The sequence below is a fragment of the Apus apus genome, chromosome 2 (genome assembly GCF_020740795.1).
Source record: "Apus apus isolate bApuApu2 chromosome 2, bApuApu2.pri.cur, whole genome shotgun sequence".
Taxonomy (NCBI): domain Eukaryota; kingdom Metazoa; phylum Chordata; class Aves; order Apodiformes; family Apodidae; genus Apus; species Apus apus.
In genome coordinates this window covers 85,181,903-85,200,722 of record NC_067283.1, presented here as the reverse complement: position 1 = coordinate 85,200,722, position 18,820 = coordinate 85,181,903, and the positions used below count along the sequence as shown (strand labels likewise).

Below are 18,820 nucleotides of genomic sequence, written 5' to 3'. Positions count from 1 at the left end.
GTAACCTTCCTTTGCTGTGAGTAATGGCTTAGTCCCCTAGATAGTCAGGGAACTGGGAGAAGTGATGACTAATTTTATGGTGAAGTATAAAGGCTAAGAAATTATTGGTCTTCTGTGTTCTTAGCTGCCGGGTCCTGTACACAACTGAGCGCTAAGTAGACTAATAGCAGCCATCCTTTTGCCCCTGCTTACCTGTTGAAGCATTCTGTATTTTTTCTTGGCATCCTTTGCATGTTCCAGCTCTTCTGCTTGGGTAGAATCTCCGTATTCTTTCTGTGTAACCTCTTCCTGCTTTGATTTTATTTGCGTTTTGCCATTTGAGCTGAGACAGGAGTTTGCGTGTCCACTCACCCTGGCTTTCTGTCACCCCCCCTGTGACTATCTGCATGCCAAAATGGACCATTCTTGAGTTTTGAGGAGGCTTTCCTGGGAGATGAGCCTGTTGTCCTGGGCCCCTTGGTCTTTCAGAGCAGTCTCCTTATGTAGGAACCTGGCAAGCAGATCCTTGAGGAAACAAAATACCTGCTTTCTTGCAGTCCAGGACTACAATTCTGCTATAGTCTTGCTTCCTTTGCTTACTGTTGCTACCTTCCTCTTAGCATGGCTTCAAGCTGCCATCACTCCGTCTCCCCAGTTGCTGCTTCTTTGTTCATCAGTTGGCTTCTCTAGCTTGTTGGTCGAGCAGAGTGCTTCTCTGATTGGCTCACGGATCACTTGTGATATAAAGTTATCTTCAACCCACTCCAGAAATCTTAGTAGCATCCAGTGCTGGCTGTAGCTGGAACTGTGCTGTTTGCTGGTGAGTAGGTCAGATACGTGATTTAGCTGATCTGTCTCCAGTTCCTCCCCATCCACCTGCCTGTAAAAATTGAGTTGTTTGGCATAGGCAAAGATAGAAGCTTTCACCTTCTCCAAGATGATGCATTCCTCTTTTGGAAACAAGCATTGAGGGGGAGAACAAGAGACTTGTCAGTGTGACGGAAGCAAGGAGAATGTAGGGGTGCTAGCCAATAGCACAGGTATCTCCTGGCCTACTACTGTCCTTTGTGGCTTCCCAAGCTATTAGTACTTGTCTCTTGTCATAGAATCATATAATCATCTTGGTTGGAAAAGACCTTTAAGATCATTAAGTCCAATTGTTAATCTAACACCGCCAAGTCCACCACTAAACCATGTTCCTAAGCACCACACCTACATGCCTTTAAATACCTCCATGGATGGTGACTCAACCACTTCTCTGGGCAGCCTGTTCCAGTACCTGACAACCCCTTCAGTGAATAAATTTTTCATAATTTCCAATCTAAACTTCCCCTGTCACAACCTGAGGCTACTTCCTCTTGTTCTGTTGCTTGTTACTTAGGAGAGGAGACCAACCTCCACCTTACTACAACATCCTTTCAGGTAGTTGCAGGGAGCAGTAAGGTGTCCTCTCAGCCTCCTTTTTGGCATGGCACCCTCCAGCCTTCCCTGGTGTTTACTCTCTCCCAAGGTCTACATCCAAGTGGGCTGTCTCTCATGCTGCTTTCTCTGAGGACTTCCTGCCCCTCTCTCGGGCTTACCCTTCCTTGACTAGCAGGGAAACAGAAACCCCTTGATAAGTCAGGAGTGGTTGCTGTGGCCACACTGCTACAACTACTTGTTGTGACCTGTTGGAATGATTTCTGCAGACAGTACCTCTAGGTTAATATGTTGCATACATGTTCTTCAGTGTTAACTTCTTATTTGTACTTGTTAGATCATTTCAGATAGTCTCTTGAGTGTAGCAGATACCCATTTATTAAAGCAATTTACAGCATGTTTACCCACACATACTCAATTCATGTGATTTTTTTTTTTTCATTTAAAATTCATGACAGACTCTGAATTTTTCAAACCAGATATTAACATCAACATTTGAGATAGTTACTTCAAGCCTTTTGCACGCAGAGGCACTTGTGGAGCTTGTTCTCTAAGATGAATGTGAATTAAGACTTCAGAATGCCCATTTCTTTACTTCTGGCCATACAGAAATATAAGGTGGTGTTGTAAGTTTGATGGGTAGCATGCCTTCCTGCATGCATGCTGGTGGAATTTCTACATGAAATGTTCTTGCTTTTTTTTCCTGACACGAGCAAATGGTTAACCAAGAGTGCTAAAGATATTCTGAAAAAGGCTGTGACCTTGTTTTTTTTTTTGAGTCCTTTATTCCCTCAAAATTATGACAGACTACTGGCTGTTGAACATGAATTGTCTGGATGGTTTAGTTGCAAACCATAAGTGCTATGCTGGATGAGAGCAGATTGGAAAAATAGTTTTCTGACAGCATATCTTTTGGAGCATGACTTGCCCTGAAGATTAAAATAAACCCAAATCCACAAGACCAGAAACTTCTCAGTGACTATCCCACTAGCATCTTCTGGAACCAGGGATACTGACACAATAACATGCATTATTAGGATGCAAGATTATACACATACTGTCAGTATTGCGGTGGTGTGCTGGTGAGCTCCCAGGTAATTTGCCACAGCTAAGTGTCTTGTTTTAGTTAGCTGTAATGTTCTTTAGTTCAACTTCAGTTCAAGGTGGCTTGTTCTTCTCACCCTCAACTTGCTTCTGAAGACTAGTTCAAAGTTGTTTTTTTTTCTTCCTCTTTTTTTTTTTTTTTTTTCAATCTCCGGTTTTACTTTAATCTCAGCAGGAATCTTTCCCACTACCTTTACTCCATAGATCTGCGTTTTTGGGTCAGAAAGAATAACTCAGAACTGGAGGAAGCAGTCTGATAAGTACTGATTGTGCTGTAAAAGTTACCACCCTGAACCCTGGGGTTAAAATCACCATCAGATGAAGGGTGGTAGCTGCTTATATGCAAGCTGCTAGCCCCTTGACCTGCAAATAAACAACTTGCATGCTATTCTCCCCCAGCAGCAGTTTTAGGGAAGAGAAAAGAAAGAAAGGTGTTTTAAAGCCACTTTTATACTGATTGAATATCAGCTCATGTGATTGCATCCTGTCTTCCCCAGAGTGAATGGTAGAAACCTGTTTGCAGAAATGTTCCCAGGATTGGTAGCTGTGGCATTTCAGCGTTGCTAAAACCAGCATGAGATCCAGTGTTGTGCACTTGGCATTACTGTAACTGCAGGATTTCTTGAACTTTTCTTCTGCCTGATTAGCTTTGCAATCTCTGAAATCTCTACCCATTTGGAAACTCTGTACCTGGGCAGGTCTTGTTTGGGGTGGTTTGCTTCTTTTGTTTCATGGGCTACCTTGGCAATTTTTGGCACACCGAACCTTTCTCCAGTAGCATACTGGTAGTTATGAAAACTCTTTGGTCTTTTGAGGCCTTAATGTAGCAGAGTATTCAGAGGATTTATGCAGAATTAAAATAACTGCTGCTCCTAACCATGTTGAATCATTGCAGTGTATGTTCTGACACACTGTGTGTAACTTTATTGCATATGTCCAATTGGTGTTAGCAAAAATGGGGGAGAAGCTGCACAAAATAAGTGGTCACCTGACACACTTATGCTGTAAACAACTAGTTATAAAACTAAACAAAACCAAAACTTTCCAAGCATGAAGAGATGAGTGAATTTTTTTTTTTCCTGAGTGCCAGTTTTTGAGAAAAACTGAAGATTTACACTTTTTGTTACATTTTCTTGGGACAGTTTGCAACTTTTCATGTAATCTGTTACTACTTAAATACAAATTGCAAAGCTTTTTTCAATTTTTTTTCCTTTAGAGAAAGTTAAGTCAATAAAGATTTTCTGATAAAGCCATTTTCTTGATTCAGAGTAGCTGGTAGAGCTACCCGCAATTAGGTAACTTTCCTCAAGGAGGAAAGTCTGTGATTTCTGTGTTTGTTGTTTTTTAGAATTAGATTAGGGAGCAAAGGTATATGTATCTTTACCCCATACCTGAGATTCTTGAATATCTTTTTGATAAGGCTTGCTGTTCTGGAGATGTGTAAAGAGTTAGTTCTGCTATGTAACTGAAAACAACTCACCTGAACTACAGTTGTCCTTGTCTGAGGTGGACAATTAATTCTGGGGCAGATTGTATTATGTAGCAGGTAAATGGCTCTTGATCTAAGCAGGAAGGTGTGTGGTTGATATGAGGATCACAGGTTTGATCAGATGGGACAGCCATTTCTAGATGTAGTTAAGCACTTATCTAGTGCCAAGGATTGCATTTCAGAGAAGGAGAGGAGGGGTACAAGCACACCCTAAATTGCAGCAACTGAGCAAATTGACTAGAAAGTAGAGAGATAAGGTCCATATCACTGATAGCTGAGGCAAGTAAGGATAGCAAAGTAGTCTTGTGTGAAGCTGTTGTTCAATGTGACATAATCAGCTTTTCAGTTTGAAGACCTTGCTGGTGTCCTGAATGTTAATGATCTGTTCGAGCAAAGTGGCTCTTTTTCCCCTGAGAGGTTTATAATTTTATCAGTTCTATCAAGGGCTGTGAAGAATCATCTTCACCCACTGGCCCCATTCAAACCTCAGTATGATGCTGAACCATCAAGAAGACAAAAGGGGATAGATGGGAAAAATTCCTTTGTTCTGTGCTTCATGCTACTTTAATGCCTTTGTTACAGTTTTGTCAGTCTTCAGTTTTCAGGTCTGCTTAGTTATAAGGGTGCATACAATTAAATGTAATTTAGGTAGTCTGGCTGTGGTTGCTGCTTCCCAAAGCACAGAGATTTGTGTATCTATTCTTAAAGAGAATGCACTTGAATGGAAGTAGTGATTCCTGCACTCTATGTAGCATCTTCCCTTTTCTCCTCCCTTCCTCTGCATGAGACACAGAAATGTGCAGTGCAGGATCCTAGAGTCCATCAGATAGGTTATCCTTTCAGGCATTGAGCCTTCCAAGGTTAGTGCAAGGCATCATTAGCCTGTGCCAGGACAGACTGTCCAAGGCAGTTCACAGAACGTCTCCTGTCTGCTTGGGCAAAACCTGACTCCAAAAACCAGTGTTCTTGGAAGCAGCTGGCCAGCAGTGCCACTATAAAAAGGAGCTCTAGTAGAATTGATGCCAAGTAGAACAGATGAGATGCCTGGTAATTCACAGGTCTGAGCATGGGGATGGCAGCGGGTTGAAAAGGATCAAATATCCTGTCCCTTCTTTCTGTGTGTTACAACTTCCCCTGGAGGAACATCGTAAGTGTTTTTTTTTATGGTAGCTAAAATAAAATAATTTTGAAGATGCTTTTTCAGAATGGATAGTTGTGTGAGCAGATGTGTAACATGCTGAAATTTCCCATAGCACCTAGGTACAAATATTCCCTTTATTTCTTTTCATCCTTGATGAGGAAGGAGTGTAGTCTGACCATGCACTTCAGAAACTTGGACAAAACATTAAAAATCACCCTGGTGAGGATTTTTGAATAGGCTAAAGGTTTTACGAGTAGCAAGACATCATTATGGGTTGCATTACTCCCTTAGATTGCATGAGCACCATCCACTATAGTAGTAAACACATATGGATTGCAAAGTTCATTAGAGTTTTGCTGTGCTTTTAGCTAAATGTAAGTAGTTTAGTATATTAAGTATCATTTATGTGATAAAAGAAAGATGCATAATCTCAATAAAAAGCCTCTTAGTTGACTTTTTACTTCCTCAAAGTAAAACCTCAATTTTTCTGCTTCATCCCTGTTGGTAAAAACAATTCTCTCTCACAGAAAGCATATTTTTTTCAGGGACTTTATTGGTGGAGTCAGTATTGACCAAAACCAAAGAGCTTGAAACATGCAGTAAATTAGGGTTTTGATAGCTTTATCAGTGGCAGTCCCTTGCCAGTGAGAGTGACTTGCTTTGGAGGAAAGGCTAAATTAAGCACAAGCAAAAGATACATTATCAGGATCTGTTGGCAGCATCAGAAGAAACAGAATTTTCATATAAGCATATAATTTTCAACTGGGAATAATTTCTTAATATAAACCTCATTTATTCAGTGGTGTGTTGTTAGAAATTAAAAGGAACCTAGCTTATGTTTTTAAAAAATAAGCAAAAAGACATTTTATCAGAACGTAACTGCTTCATTTTTGAAGTGCTTTCTAGCTGAAGACAGTTCTAAGAAGTGATTGCTTTCTTTGAGAACCTTGTGCTTTTGTTTCTTTTCTGTATTTCAAGACTTTATTTTAGCTGTAAACTATGTAAACTGTCTCTTAACAGCCACAGTGGTTTTAGTCTCATTAAAAATAGAACAAAGCTTTTAGCATTTCTAAGCCTGTCAGTTGGATTCCCTCCTTGCTAGCTGATTAAAAGACAGCAACCATGATGTACTGAATTTTCTTCTACCATAATAAACGGCAGTCTGGTCCAAACAGTGCAAACTGGGGAATATGCTATCCATTTTTTTCTCTGCAGAGTACTGGGAGGCAGCTACATTCTTGCAGAAGCAGTCAGTTTATACTACAAGGGGACATCGAGTGAGAGAAATTTAATTTGATGTAGTTCTTGCCAAATTCTGGGTTTGGTAGTGTTGAAAACCTTGCTAATGCCAGTTTAGCAAAGACCAGCCTAAAGAAGCTGCATCTGCAATGCTAGTGTGTATGGGTGCTGTGCAAGTGCATTACTGAAGCTATCAGCTAAACATGGTGTGCTCACTCCTGCCTTGCTGGAAAAGCCTTTCATGAGTAAACTGCCGCTACCAGATACAGCTGGAGGTTGTTAATCGTGGTCCAGCTCTTGACAGATTAGATTTATGTTTGTTTATTTCCTGGGTGTGCAAAGAGACACTTTTTTGGGAAAGAAAGAAAGAAAAAAAAAGGCAGCAGCTGGCTAGTAAGTAACAGTAGCTTTTGGTGTGGAACAGCACTTCCCTGATAGCAGTTGCAATGCAGGTAGCGACAAGTCACATAACTGGTAATACTCCTTAAAATAAATATGAAACACTTTCAGGAAAACAACCTTGTGGCTCAGCTATAGCAGTATATTGTATGACCATATCAGCCCATGTATTTAAGAAAGATTTTTTTTTTCTTGCTGTAAGAGAAGAAACACTTCACTGACTCCAGGCACACAAACTACAAGAGTTTTGGTGTTGCAACAGGGTCCAAACCCTATTTTTTTATTTATTTTATTTTTTTTTTCTGAATTGAAGGACTTTCTGGTCAGTGGGTTGTAGAAATCCAGACGGGGGTCGGGAGATAAGTTCCTCCAAGGTCAGAGTGGCAAGCCTTTCTGCCTTCCTCTGTATCATGGGATGTAATATAATTCCTGTGATTCATTTAACAAATTCCCTGTCACTGCAGAGACATAGATCACGAACGCAGGTCTGTCTTGTCTGTCAGTCTCTCTCACTTTCCTTCTTTCTTTGCCTATTCCTGATAAGCTGTGTTTCTCATAGCTATTGTATATGTTGCATGGTGGGCTGGGAAGTCTGCTGAGGGTTGTATGAATGTATGGACAGCAATAAATCCATGTGCCCTGCATGTTTCTGGTGATTCGTGGCAGCGAGGATCAGAGGTGCTCCAGTGCATTGGAAGGAATGTGCTGCTACCTTTGCTATTCCTGTAATCACAAACTGGGTTTGTTTGTTCCTGATCTGTAGGGTTATCGCTCTCAGTCTTGACAGCTAGCACTGGGAAATCAGAAGGGTTCCTACAGTTAGTGGCTTTGCTACTTCAGGAGAGAGAGTCTTGAGTTTTGACAAAGCTAAGTAGCTTTATTTTAAGCCCTTGTTTGTACAAGCTCTCTTAGCAATGGGAATGCTAAAATTCTAGGTTCACGGTTACTCTGTTGACTTACTGAGTCTTTCACTTGGCTCTTATCTAGTCAAATGACTATAGGTAAGAGGCAGGAAAACTAGTTACAGATCTTTAATTATGTAATATGTGGGTTGTCTGAGAATGCACTTTAAAGTTTTTTGCCTAGTGTGCAAAGCCTGTTTCTTCTATGTTTCTGTGACACTGGCTCAGGGAACGTGTGATTGGATCTCTGGCAGAAGACAGTAAAAAATATGAACTGTGCTTGAGTAAACTTGAAATTATTTACAAAGCAGGGATTTTGGACAAAACCAAGAGCCCTGCTCTTCCTGCGTGACTGTACTTGAAACATAGTTCTTCAAGCTCTGGATTGGCAGGCTGAAAATATGTAGTACCAAACAACTACCTGGTAGGGGACTGTGCTGCTGTATTTAGCACTAAGAAGCCCAGTGACTTAAATATTTTAGGCAAGGAGCGTCATATGCATTACTAGCTGATCTAGACTGTGGAGTTTGGATTAGAGCTTGAATATTGGTCTGGATCTGTTTGGTGGATTTCTTCCTGTAATAGCCTTCACAGGGCTAAGAGTAAAACTGAGTGACAGAACATCCAGAAACTCTGGATGGCTGCAGATAGCAGTAAGCTATAGGAAAGTTCGCTTAGATAAATAGCTGGCTACTTGGCACTTACCATATTTGAATACATTTGATGCTTTAAGTAAGGCTTTAAGCAAGGCTGCAAAATCATGGTGTAAGGAAGAAACATAGCTTAGAAAACGAGGCAGAAAGTTACTTTTACATCCTAATACTCATTTGTATGGGAATTGAAGAATCATATGAAGTGGTCCTTAGAAGAAATGCTGCGGAATCTGTTTATTGCCTAAGGAAACTCCAGAAGCATGTTAAGAATGGCAGTGTTGGGTCAGGTAAAGAAATGTTTGTCTACCTCAGAGTGTTCTTTGTGCAAGAGTAACAAGTTGCAGATAGATGGTCTGATTTCTCAAAGTATCCTCTTCCTGCTTCTGAAACCTGGAGCAGTGTCTATTCTTTCACGGCCCTTGGTGGACACCTCTTCAGTGCATTTTAATAATTGCTTTTTTGGAAACCAAACTTATACTTTTAACACTTTGCAGTAGTTTCCTCAATCTGAGCTCACACAACATACTTAATTTTGCTTTACACAAGTTGCCTGAATGGAGTGAAGCTAAGGTGGTTCAGGTAAATGACCTGGCTAATTTTCTCTTTTTGCTCAACTAGTTTGAAGACATCTACTTTGATGTGATAACCTGGCACTGCCAGGTAGGCAGTGAGCTCCTGGTGTGGCAGGAGGGCCTCTGTGAAAACTGAGGTGTATCTACGTTGATAGCCTCCTAGACCACAGTGGGACCCATCAGCACATCTGACTTGACTTTCTCTTGTGCTGGACAGTGTACAGACATTAGAAGTGTGTCATGATCTTAATTTGTCACTGTGGGACTGCTGGCATGAGTATGCGTGACTTTTGCTCAATTGAACCTTTTGTTCAGGGGAATGGCTGTGTGGGTTTGCAGACAGTGACAGTAAATCGAAAACCAGGGACTGTTGTCTTGGTGATCTGGACATCCTCTGTCTGGCCATGCTCCCAGGAGCTTCCGAGAAGCTGTGCTGCCACTTGTTGCCTTCCTCCATCTCATAAACTTCCAGTGACTGCTGAAAAAGTTGAACCTTTCAGTAAAAGGGGATTTCCAGACCTCTACAGAAAGCTACTCTGTCTATGCTAAAGTCAGGTCCCTTTCACTGCAAAGAAGCAGGGAGAAAGAAAGTATAGATGATAGTTTATTATTTGTACTTTGGGATCTGCTTCCGCCCTTCTCTAAGCCCTATTTACCTGTAGGATTATCCTAAATGATTGGATAACCTTTGCTGAAGGAACCAGGCTGACAGAAGCAGCAATAGAGTAGCAGCAACATGCTTGTCAGCCTCATAATACTGTCTCATACTGATGGATACTCTTCTAAGCAAAACTGCGGGTGGGAACAGTAACCCTTGGAGTGGAAGAAGTGAATAAAGACCTTGTGAGCAGACAGCAGAACTGCTATAGTATATGACTGTCTGATTCTCTGATTAAACCAGCAGATTTAATGTTTTCTTTGATAACTGAAATGCTTATGATGCTAGCACAAACAGCAGCAAATGTTGCGTGTCATAGTTGAAGCAGTGCAACTTGAAAGGCTTGATTATAGATTGAAAAATAAATCCAGATTGTCCTGGTTACTGATATGTAGAGATAACACTGCCTATGAGTGGACTTTGGCTCTTAATGTGATGCAAGCATGTTACATTTTGCATTGTGCAATGTAGGTTTGCAAAAGGACACTGAAACCTAACATGTAATGATGGTGTTTGACTGTATGAAATGCTAATGAGTATGTAAGAAATAAATGCTGTTTCAGATCCTTCTAGCACTCTTCCTAGACACTCAATTAAGTCATCCTTGGTCGCAGATGCTGACTGACAGAAAGTAGTACATGCAAACAAGTCAGTGAGGGCTAATGCTCAGCTAGCTTCTAAAAATACAATAGCTGGATGGTGCAGTAAGTTAAGTAACATGCTTTAATTTCATATTGAGAGCATTTATTGGAAGAGGAGGGAGGGCTGGGGATTAAAACATTGAGCAAACACATGACTTACCAGGAGCCTGGTTTCAGTGGCAGCAGGGGGGTGGTGATGGACCAAAGCAGGTGCCCACCTTGTGGAGCGCCTGGGTCTCGGTCCTCGGCAGGAGCCCAGCAAGGAAGCTGCTGCTGTGGAGAAACTTACCTAACTTTTTTTTTTCCTCCTTTCTTCTTTTAACCTTGTTCCAGTGTCTGTCTGATCTCTACTGAAGCTGGCAAAGTGCCACTGTTTGTCCCTGCACAACGGACACAAACAGATTCTGGAGGGTCATGTGAAACTACCCCGAGCTCTTTAAATTGCACCGCCCTTACCTTTTCTCCTCTGCTGCCCACATTGCTTTAACAGGTGTGGCTTTGTTTATGCATGTCTGTCGCTTTACGTTAGCACCTGGGGTTGTGCTGACTCTCAGTGCCCAGAGGAAGCCTTTTGGCTCCTGGCTTTGCTCAAGCTGCATCTAACAAAATCGACAGGGGCATCAGCCCTGTAAAGGTTGCACCAGCAATCTCTAGTCATTTAAACCTCTGCTTCTTAAAACTTCGATGTATCTTACCATGGCTTCAACTTAAGCTTTGTGAATAAGGCCTGTGGTTCTCGGCATCTTCTGGTACAGCTGTAAGGTAATTCCAGAGAGGATGAATACTATTCTTGTATATTATTGGCAATTGCTAGTTAAAAAAAATTCATTTAATTGAAGAGTTACAGGCTTGCAGCCAGCCTGAAATAGAGTCTTCTCAGGTGTTTGTGTTACTGCTGTGGAAAACCCAAAGATAAAAAGATACATCTTGGCCACATCTCATCCTCTGTTACTACTACTACTGCATGAATCTTGCCTTCCACTAGGAACTTCTATGTCTTGAGACACTGAAAACACATTTAGGTGTGTAACAAATAGCTTAGAACTGGTTTTCTTGTTCTACCTTTTGTTTCTCTTGGTGTGCCCTGTTACTCTTCCCAGCCAAAAGGCAATACGCAACTGCAGCCATGTGTGGGATGTCTAGGCTTGTTCCTGGGATGCAGAACTAACACTGCTAAACTGCACCAGTGGGGTTTTAGCTACCTGGTAAAAATACATGGTGGTGAATTGCATGGAGGGAAACAAACAAAGCTCTGCACTAGGAGGAAGAATGTTCTGCTGCTTTTTCATGCCTGGGATGTTCACCTCTCAACCTTTGTACTAGGTTTGAAATAACTGAAAAGCAGTTGAATTTGGCTTTGTTTTGGCTGAAACTTTTCCTAGATAAGCATCTCCTCCCCTCTGTTGTCCTTGGAGCCTTTGAAAGAATTATGCTAAACTTTCTTGGAAGCAGACTCTTAGTTTTGTATGTGCTTTCTGCTTCCTACATACATGGTTCTCTCATACTGCAAGTCCCAAATTTCCTGCATGAAATTTAAAATTAAGATGATGTGAGCCAGGTCAGTGCTGGCTGTGTGGTATCCCAGGTAAAATGAGATACATCCAGTGAAAATGACTAGCACTCCAAAAGTGGTAATAATGCTAGTATGAGCTACACTGCAGTTGCAAAGGATTTGAAAGCCAGAGACTGTTCCTAACATGTATTCTGTTAGCTTCAGTGAAAGAGATAACAAATACTGTCATGTCTCAAGAAAGTAAAAACAAATACAGTAATGCTGACAGGAAGTCTGATTTTTTTTTTTTCTTGAGTCCTAAGAAGCAGCTACAAAAACCTGAGGCTCATGAAACAGCCAGTGTTGTGAAATCAGTGACAAGGGTGTAAAGAGCTATTAGGGGAAGTAGCCAATATAGAGGCAGAAGTCTGACTGGTCCCAGTTATATCTGACAGATAGATGGATACCTGAAATACCTGATCATATATTGTTTGCTTGTAAAAACCTCCCTTAGTCATGCCACTGTGGGCAGTTAATGTGTTATAAAAACCTGTGAGCTCCTGAATTTTGATCCCTGATGGTAGTCTTAAGAGCAGTGCTTGAGTACTTGAATCAAAGCTCAAGTATCCGCTGTTTGAGACAATCTCCCTCAAGAAGAGGATAATATATTTTATATCCTGTGAAAGTATATACAGTTCTTATCCACAAACACTGCACCAACTGTGTTTTTTGACATTACCTTATGTTTGGTAAACTGGTAACATTGGGCTGAGAACTCATGGTTGCACACAGCTGAATTGCCACTCGCTCTGTGCATGTTACTGCTCTGCCATAATTAGGACATAATTTGCTGTGAAGGTGATTGCTATATTTTGACATAAATGCAGGTCATGCCATTGTGTATTTATCCCACACTTTGGGCACAGCATGTATACCATGATGTATATCACTGCAGCACAGTTTATGGGCAGTGATGTATTAATGTAGTCAGCTTCATGCAATTGATTCTGTTTTTCCATACCCACCCTTAACTGGTATATGAAAAGGTATGACAGCTTTCTAAAACTGTGTACCTGCTCCAAATTTCCTTCTCATACTTCTAAAACTCATTGTGACTTACCTTGCTTTTCTTATTTTTTTGTTCATATTTCAATTTTCCTTCTTTCTCCTGGCAAGTTTTGTTAGAAACTGTGGTATTTTAGACTTGGCCAAATTCAGTCTGTGTAAAAACTTCTTGAAACCCGATCTTGTGAGAGTTCTAGTATGAAAAAAAAAAAAATACAGGTTGGCATCCAGAGCCATGGATGTTTATCTGCACTGAACTTCTGATTCCTCTTGAGGTTTGGTCGTTCACTATTGAATCTTTCAGTCCAGTTAATTAGTTACAAACCCGTAAGCCAGAAACTTGGAATTAAAGAAAACAAAGCCCTAAGCCTCCACGTAATTTGATGCAAACAGAAACTTCTGTGAAACTAGGAAGTGCATTTACAACACTGTTTCCCAGTTTGAAATGCAAAAAAAAAAAAGGTACAGATGAGCCAACAGAATAGTTACTGATTCTGGATTCATGACACCTGTATTAATGTGATAGCCTAGTGTTCCCCTGTGATCTTTTTGACACTGGTTTCTCCCATCAGAGGTATGGCAGGGATTTTTTTTATCAGTGGTTTGGCTCTGGGCAGTATAGCTTACAGGGAATACAAACTGTCTGTTTTTGATAAGATTTTCTGCTCTTTTGTTTTTAGGACAATGTAGATCAGACTTCAGCTCATGGTCGGCGGGATCTGGTGGAACCAAGTTTCCAAGAACCATCTAACCGCATCTCCCTGCATCACCAAGGTGAGGAGTTGTGGGTGGGAATCCAGGCTCTGCAGGGGAAAGCCAAGGCTCTGCACATGCAGAGACAGATTTTACCTCCATGTTGCGGTTTCTCCTTCTCATTTAAAAACAAAAAACCAAACAAACCCACCGACCAAACAGCCCCACCAAAAACCCAAAAATAATTTCTGGATGGTTGGAGGAGGAGAGCTGGGAAATTGTTTTTTTCTCATGACTGTCCTTTGAGCTGTGGATGAAGATGACTAAGAACTTGTAGTGCATCTCAAGCCTTGTAGCCCAAACTGGGATTGCTAGCCTGGGTTGCAGGAGTATTTTCCTGTTTTTAGGAGGGGGGAGGAAGGAATTAACTGAAATGGAATTAAATATTTTTAATGTTAAAGTTGTATTTGAAAAATCTTTGACTGCTATAAGAAGGGTTCAGAGTGGTGGCTCAGCTTTGCAGTAGAAGAGAAGTATGTTTACTTGCTTTGCATTATAGAAATTGGTGCATTTGGGGAAAGGAGGTCCTGAGCTAGATGTTGTAAAATAAATCTTGGAAATCTTTCTTTGCCAATTTATCTGTTCAGATATCTAAAAAAAGACTATTAGTATTATATCAGGGACCTTTTAGTTCAGCTTTATTTTTTTGTCTTTGGAATACTTAATAATAGAGAGTGCTGTCTTAACCAATGAACCCCCTCATCCTCAGGGTTTGTGATGGCTTAATATGGAACCAAGTCTTGAAGGTCATCTTCACATGTTGTTTCTTGACTGCAACAACTAATAGTATGTAGTCAGCACAAAGCTGTTGAAACAAAAAAAGATCACAAATATATTATTTAAAATATTTACCATATACGATATGCGTTAAGTTTTCCTTTAAGAATCCAGCTTATTCTGTTTGCCAAGGGCAGCAAGACTGGATTTTCATGACTTGTAGATCATCAAGACTATTTAAGTTTCACAAGTAAGTCCCAGAATGAAATGAAGATTTTATTTTCATTTACTCCACTCCACCCAGCCCCTAAGTCTTTTAAGCTTTGCTTTCAGGTTGCTGTGTTATCCAATCTAAAACTTGTAGCGCAATCAGTGTGTTGTGGCACGCTTGCATACTTACAAAACAGAGTTTATAAATTCCATTTTTAATTTTTGTGTTAGAATGGTACTGCTACATTAATTTCACCTACCTTGGGATGCACAAATCCCAAGGCGGACCTATATAGGTGACTTATTCTGAAATTATTTTTAAATATCCTTCTTTAATCAAGGGATTTTTTGGGGAAACTCATACTGTGTGGTCAAAGTTCATGTGTTAGAGTGAGAGTATGCATGGCTGCTGCTTGTGAGGTCTAATTATTTATTGAATAGATAGGTATGACTACATTTTGATGGCAAAATGCTAACTTTGTCACATGAAATTGGCCTTATAGAATAATACTTCCTATTCAGATACTCCTTTTCCTCTCTCAACATTGTACCACTGTGGACAGATCCATACAGTGTCACCTGATGTGTGCCTCTGCCTCGGCTACTTTGAGACAAATGTCTATGTGCAGACTGGTCCTAATTAATTTAGGAAGCAGCTATCTTGAAGTAATGTTTTTTGTAGAGGTACTGTTTATGAAGAAAGACCCTATTAGTATTTTGCCTAGTATTTCCTGAACATCACTTTTACATCCACAAATTGTTTGGGATTTTTTTCGTAAGTCAGCTGACTGACAGAAATAAAATCCAGTGTTTCTAAAACCTTACTGATTTTGTTGCTGAAGTAGGTATTTAGAATGTTATTAATCTTGCCTGCCCCTGTGACCATGAAACACTGTTACGTAAGTGGGGAGGATTAAGAACTGAACCCGGATGCCCAGTGGTAGCTTCTGATGCTGCACTGGGCTTTAGCACTAGTGTCTTTTTGCAATGCTGGAGGGAAGCAACGTGACTTGCAGACATGGTACTTGCTGCTTCGGTATCATTTTGAAAATGGAAGTGACATGGTATTATGTCATGTCTTGTGTGTGTGTTTTCTGTCCAAATATGAGTGTCTACACTCTTTTACGGTGTATGAAATACCCTTTCTTATCCAAGAACTTGAAAGTACAAGTATTTAGGAGCAGCCACATATTCCAGTAACTGATTAACGAATAGTACATAAAAAAATACAACATGAAGAGCTTCAGAGGGAGTTTGACATGGCCTGAACTAGCTCCCATGCAGTCATATTACTCACACAATAAATAGGAAGACTATATTATTTACATGAGGTGAGGTTTTAAGTTCTGTGGCAGCTGTTTGCTTTCGTACTCTTACACTAAACTGTGTTATCCATTAAAGCTTTCTATTAAAGCTTTGCTGGCTCTGACTTTGATGAAAAACATAGAGTAAACCTGTATCCAGAAGTAACTTGCAGAACTACTGCTTGCATTTAATAAATGAATCTGTTTAGTGGTATGCCTTGATTACGCTGATGATAAAGGTATTTACAACAGACTATGGCAAATTTTGCTTCCAGTTACATGCAGTGTTCTTTGCTGACTTCAGCTTATGCTGGCTAGCAGATCTAAAGCTTTTGTTCCTGTGTTTTGCAAGACTTTTAAGGAAGACTGATTGGCTTGCAGCAAAGCTGTTTTAATACATATTTAAAGAGAGCAGAAATTACAGAAGGATTAGAATTAGCTGAAATATTTCATGTGTTAGATGCTCCGTGCCTTTTTCCCTTTTGAGTGCTGTGCCTTAAACGCTGCAGCTGAACTTTGAGCAGCCATACTTATTACGTTATTTTATGTATACACTTCTAATTCATACCTGACCACATTGCTCAGTGAGCGTAGCAGATTTGCCAGTTTCTGTTGAACATTAACTTAGAGCCCTTTGCTTTTTGCTGGGAGAGCTTTGGTACAAGCACTTGCGATTCTGAACGAGACCCTGCTTTCCACGGCCTATAAAAATGGTGATTAGCTTCCTCCCAGGCATCTGCATCCCTTCAACTCAAGCTGGAAAAGGAGCATTCAAGTGGAGACTGAGATATCTCTGCCAACTGTCCCTGCGTGAATAAGCTCTTTCTTGTGAAGGGTATTTCAAGTACGTGTTTCCTGCTGAATCACTCTTTTTACACAAGCAGAGGCTTTATAACTGTTCAGGTTTTTATTTTTAAATAATATTTTGTAAAGACTGGGGAATAGACAATACTTTTTTGTAAACTGAGGAGTTTTTAAAACAGTCAGGTTTCATATGAAACACATGTAGAAAGTTGAGTGCAGCTGTAATAGTATTTTTTCCTAGAAGTAATTCAATAACTGATTATGTGTAGGTATGCTGATAAACTCGCTTACTTTAGCAGTAGGGATTTGTATATCTAGGCCATTATTTAGTATTCATTTTTCAATTATTCTGCTATTTGGGACAACTTTTATAAAGGCACTACATACAGAAAGCAGGAACCTGGGATATTTTCCTCTATTCCCCAAAAGCTACTTCATAAATCAAATAGGAAAGAGTGAGCTTCATCCTAGTGTACAATAACAGCATCAGCTGATGTAAAGGAACAGATACATTTCAGCTACCAATTGAAAGTTGGAGAATGCCAGGATTTGGCATTTAATAAACAGTAAGTCAAGTATTTTTTGAGCAATTCTTCCAGAAGTTGTAGTAAAGCCTCTAGCGTTGGAGAAGAAAAATGTCTAAACTATGTGGCGTTACCTGAAGAGCTAGGGAAGGAGGTGAAGAAACAATGAACATTATTATTTATCATATTTAAAAACACCAGGAGAAAGAAGACACGAGTGCATGCTTAGGATGGGACAGGTATTGTTATTTTTCTGGTTTTTTTCCCCCATCAGGAATGGAGTGTGGAGATGAAAGGAGCTGTAGCCTCCTCAGCTGCATTTCACTTTGCAGAATTTTTAGCACTCACAAATGTTTAACATTGCGCAATGACAGGTTCTCTGCAGTGTGTAGCCTACAGCATTTGCACCCTGTTCAATAGCAAGGGGCAGAGTCAAAACACTTGTATGTGCATGGAGATGCTTTTTGAGGCCTTTTGTAGAGATGGTGGTCTCCAGCACTTGTTCTCCCTGTGCCATCACAAAGGATGCTTCTGATTCTTCTCTCTTCTGAGGCACCTTAGCAGTGAAGCCTCCATTCCTCTTGCTTGAGCACATTGCCCTACGGTGCCACCACCACAGCTAACCTTGAATGTGTCTCAGTAGCAAGCAAGCAGGACAATCTTGTGGATTCCCTGTGCTGCCTAGGAGCAGCCTTTCCATATGGAGTAAGACAGAAAAATACATAATGCTACAGAAAACTGTAAGCCCAACTGAATTTGTTACTCTCAGACTTCAGGGGAGTTTGACCTGCCAACCTTGCCACCGCTGTTTCTTGTCTTATTCTGTTCTTCTGGGCTTGTCTCCGTTGAGGCACAGTTTGGAGCTCATTTTTCTCTGTTTTTCTAGCAAGCAGCAAATAGTGCCAACTCCAGTCCTGGCCATGGGGTTTATAGGCAGTACCTTTTATCAGTACTTCACGTGTACTTTTTGAGGTTGTGTAGCTAGTTCTTATTCAGGATTTTTGAGCCAGACATAAATAAGATGCATTCTGTCACCTTGACTTTTAGTGGAAGCATTAGAGACACAATTGTGCCATTTTCTGTGTGTGTGTACTTGTAGGATGATTGTCAGTGTGTATACAAATTGCCATGGGTCTGTGATGAAAGATTTCTCTTCCTTTTATTAATGCATTTGCATAAGGTCTTCCTCTCCTGAGTCACTCTAGACTCTTGTTGGGTATGATGCTTTTTATCACAGCAGTTTGCAGACAGAACTGAGCTGAATATTGTGGTGCCTCTGGCTCTGTGGCCAGGTGGCTTTGGCAGCAGACTGAAAATAGTGATAGGAGTTGTTTTAGCCAACAGCAGTCCATTTTCAACAGCCAGCTCATTCTTTGGACTTTCTTCGGTAGTCATGGTAGGAAATCTTGCCAGTAGTGAGATGATGAAGATGCTATGGTTGTGGATCAGCTAGCATTAGATTTCCTGCCCCTATGTCTTGTTCCCACTGAAACTGGAGGGATCCAGGGCAGTGTCCAGCTTGCATCTTGAGGTGGATGCTCTCCTGTACCTCACTGGCTAGTAACTAATACATTAACTTCACTTCTAGAAGTGGTAAATGTCAGCGGTGGTGGAAACTACCATTTGAGCACACTGCCTAGATCCAAAAAACACAAGCACGTGTCAATAAGGACAGACTTTTGAATATGTCCTTAAATGCAGTATTACAGTGCCTAAAATTTGGCCTAGAGAAATAATCTTGTATAGCACTCTTAC

The 18,820-nt window shown here is 40.6% G+C and overlaps 1 protein-coding gene and 1 long non-coding RNA gene across 7 annotated transcripts in view; one reads left to right on the top strand and one right to left on the bottom strand.

The window, feature by feature from the left end:
- GRB10 (growth factor receptor bound protein 10) overlaps nt 1–18,820 on the top strand; it is a 151,252-nt gene that overhangs the window by 50,828 nt on the left and 81,604 nt on the right. For 4 of the 6 annotated variants that reach the window (XM_051609645.1, XM_051609648.1, XM_051609643.1 and 1 more), the window contains exon 3: nt 13,434–13,527. In XM_051609645.1, coding sequence (XP_051465605.1) covers nt 13,434–13,527 — 94 coding nt within the window. Of the gene's footprint in view, nt 1–13,119; nt 13,328–13,433; nt 13,528–16,434; nt 16,582–18,820 lie in introns of those variants that run through there. The other 2 variants (XM_051609646.1, XM_051609647.1) reach the window with 2 other exon arrangements.
- Nucleotides 5,748–12,859, bottom strand: LOC127380533 (uncharacterized). Its single transcript, XR_007888518.1, has 3 exons — nt 12,809–12,859; nt 10,892–10,951; nt 5,748–10,795 (listed from the first exon to the last, which is right to left on the bottom strand). It is a non-coding gene; the product is annotated as an uncharacterized LOC127380533 (long non-coding RNA).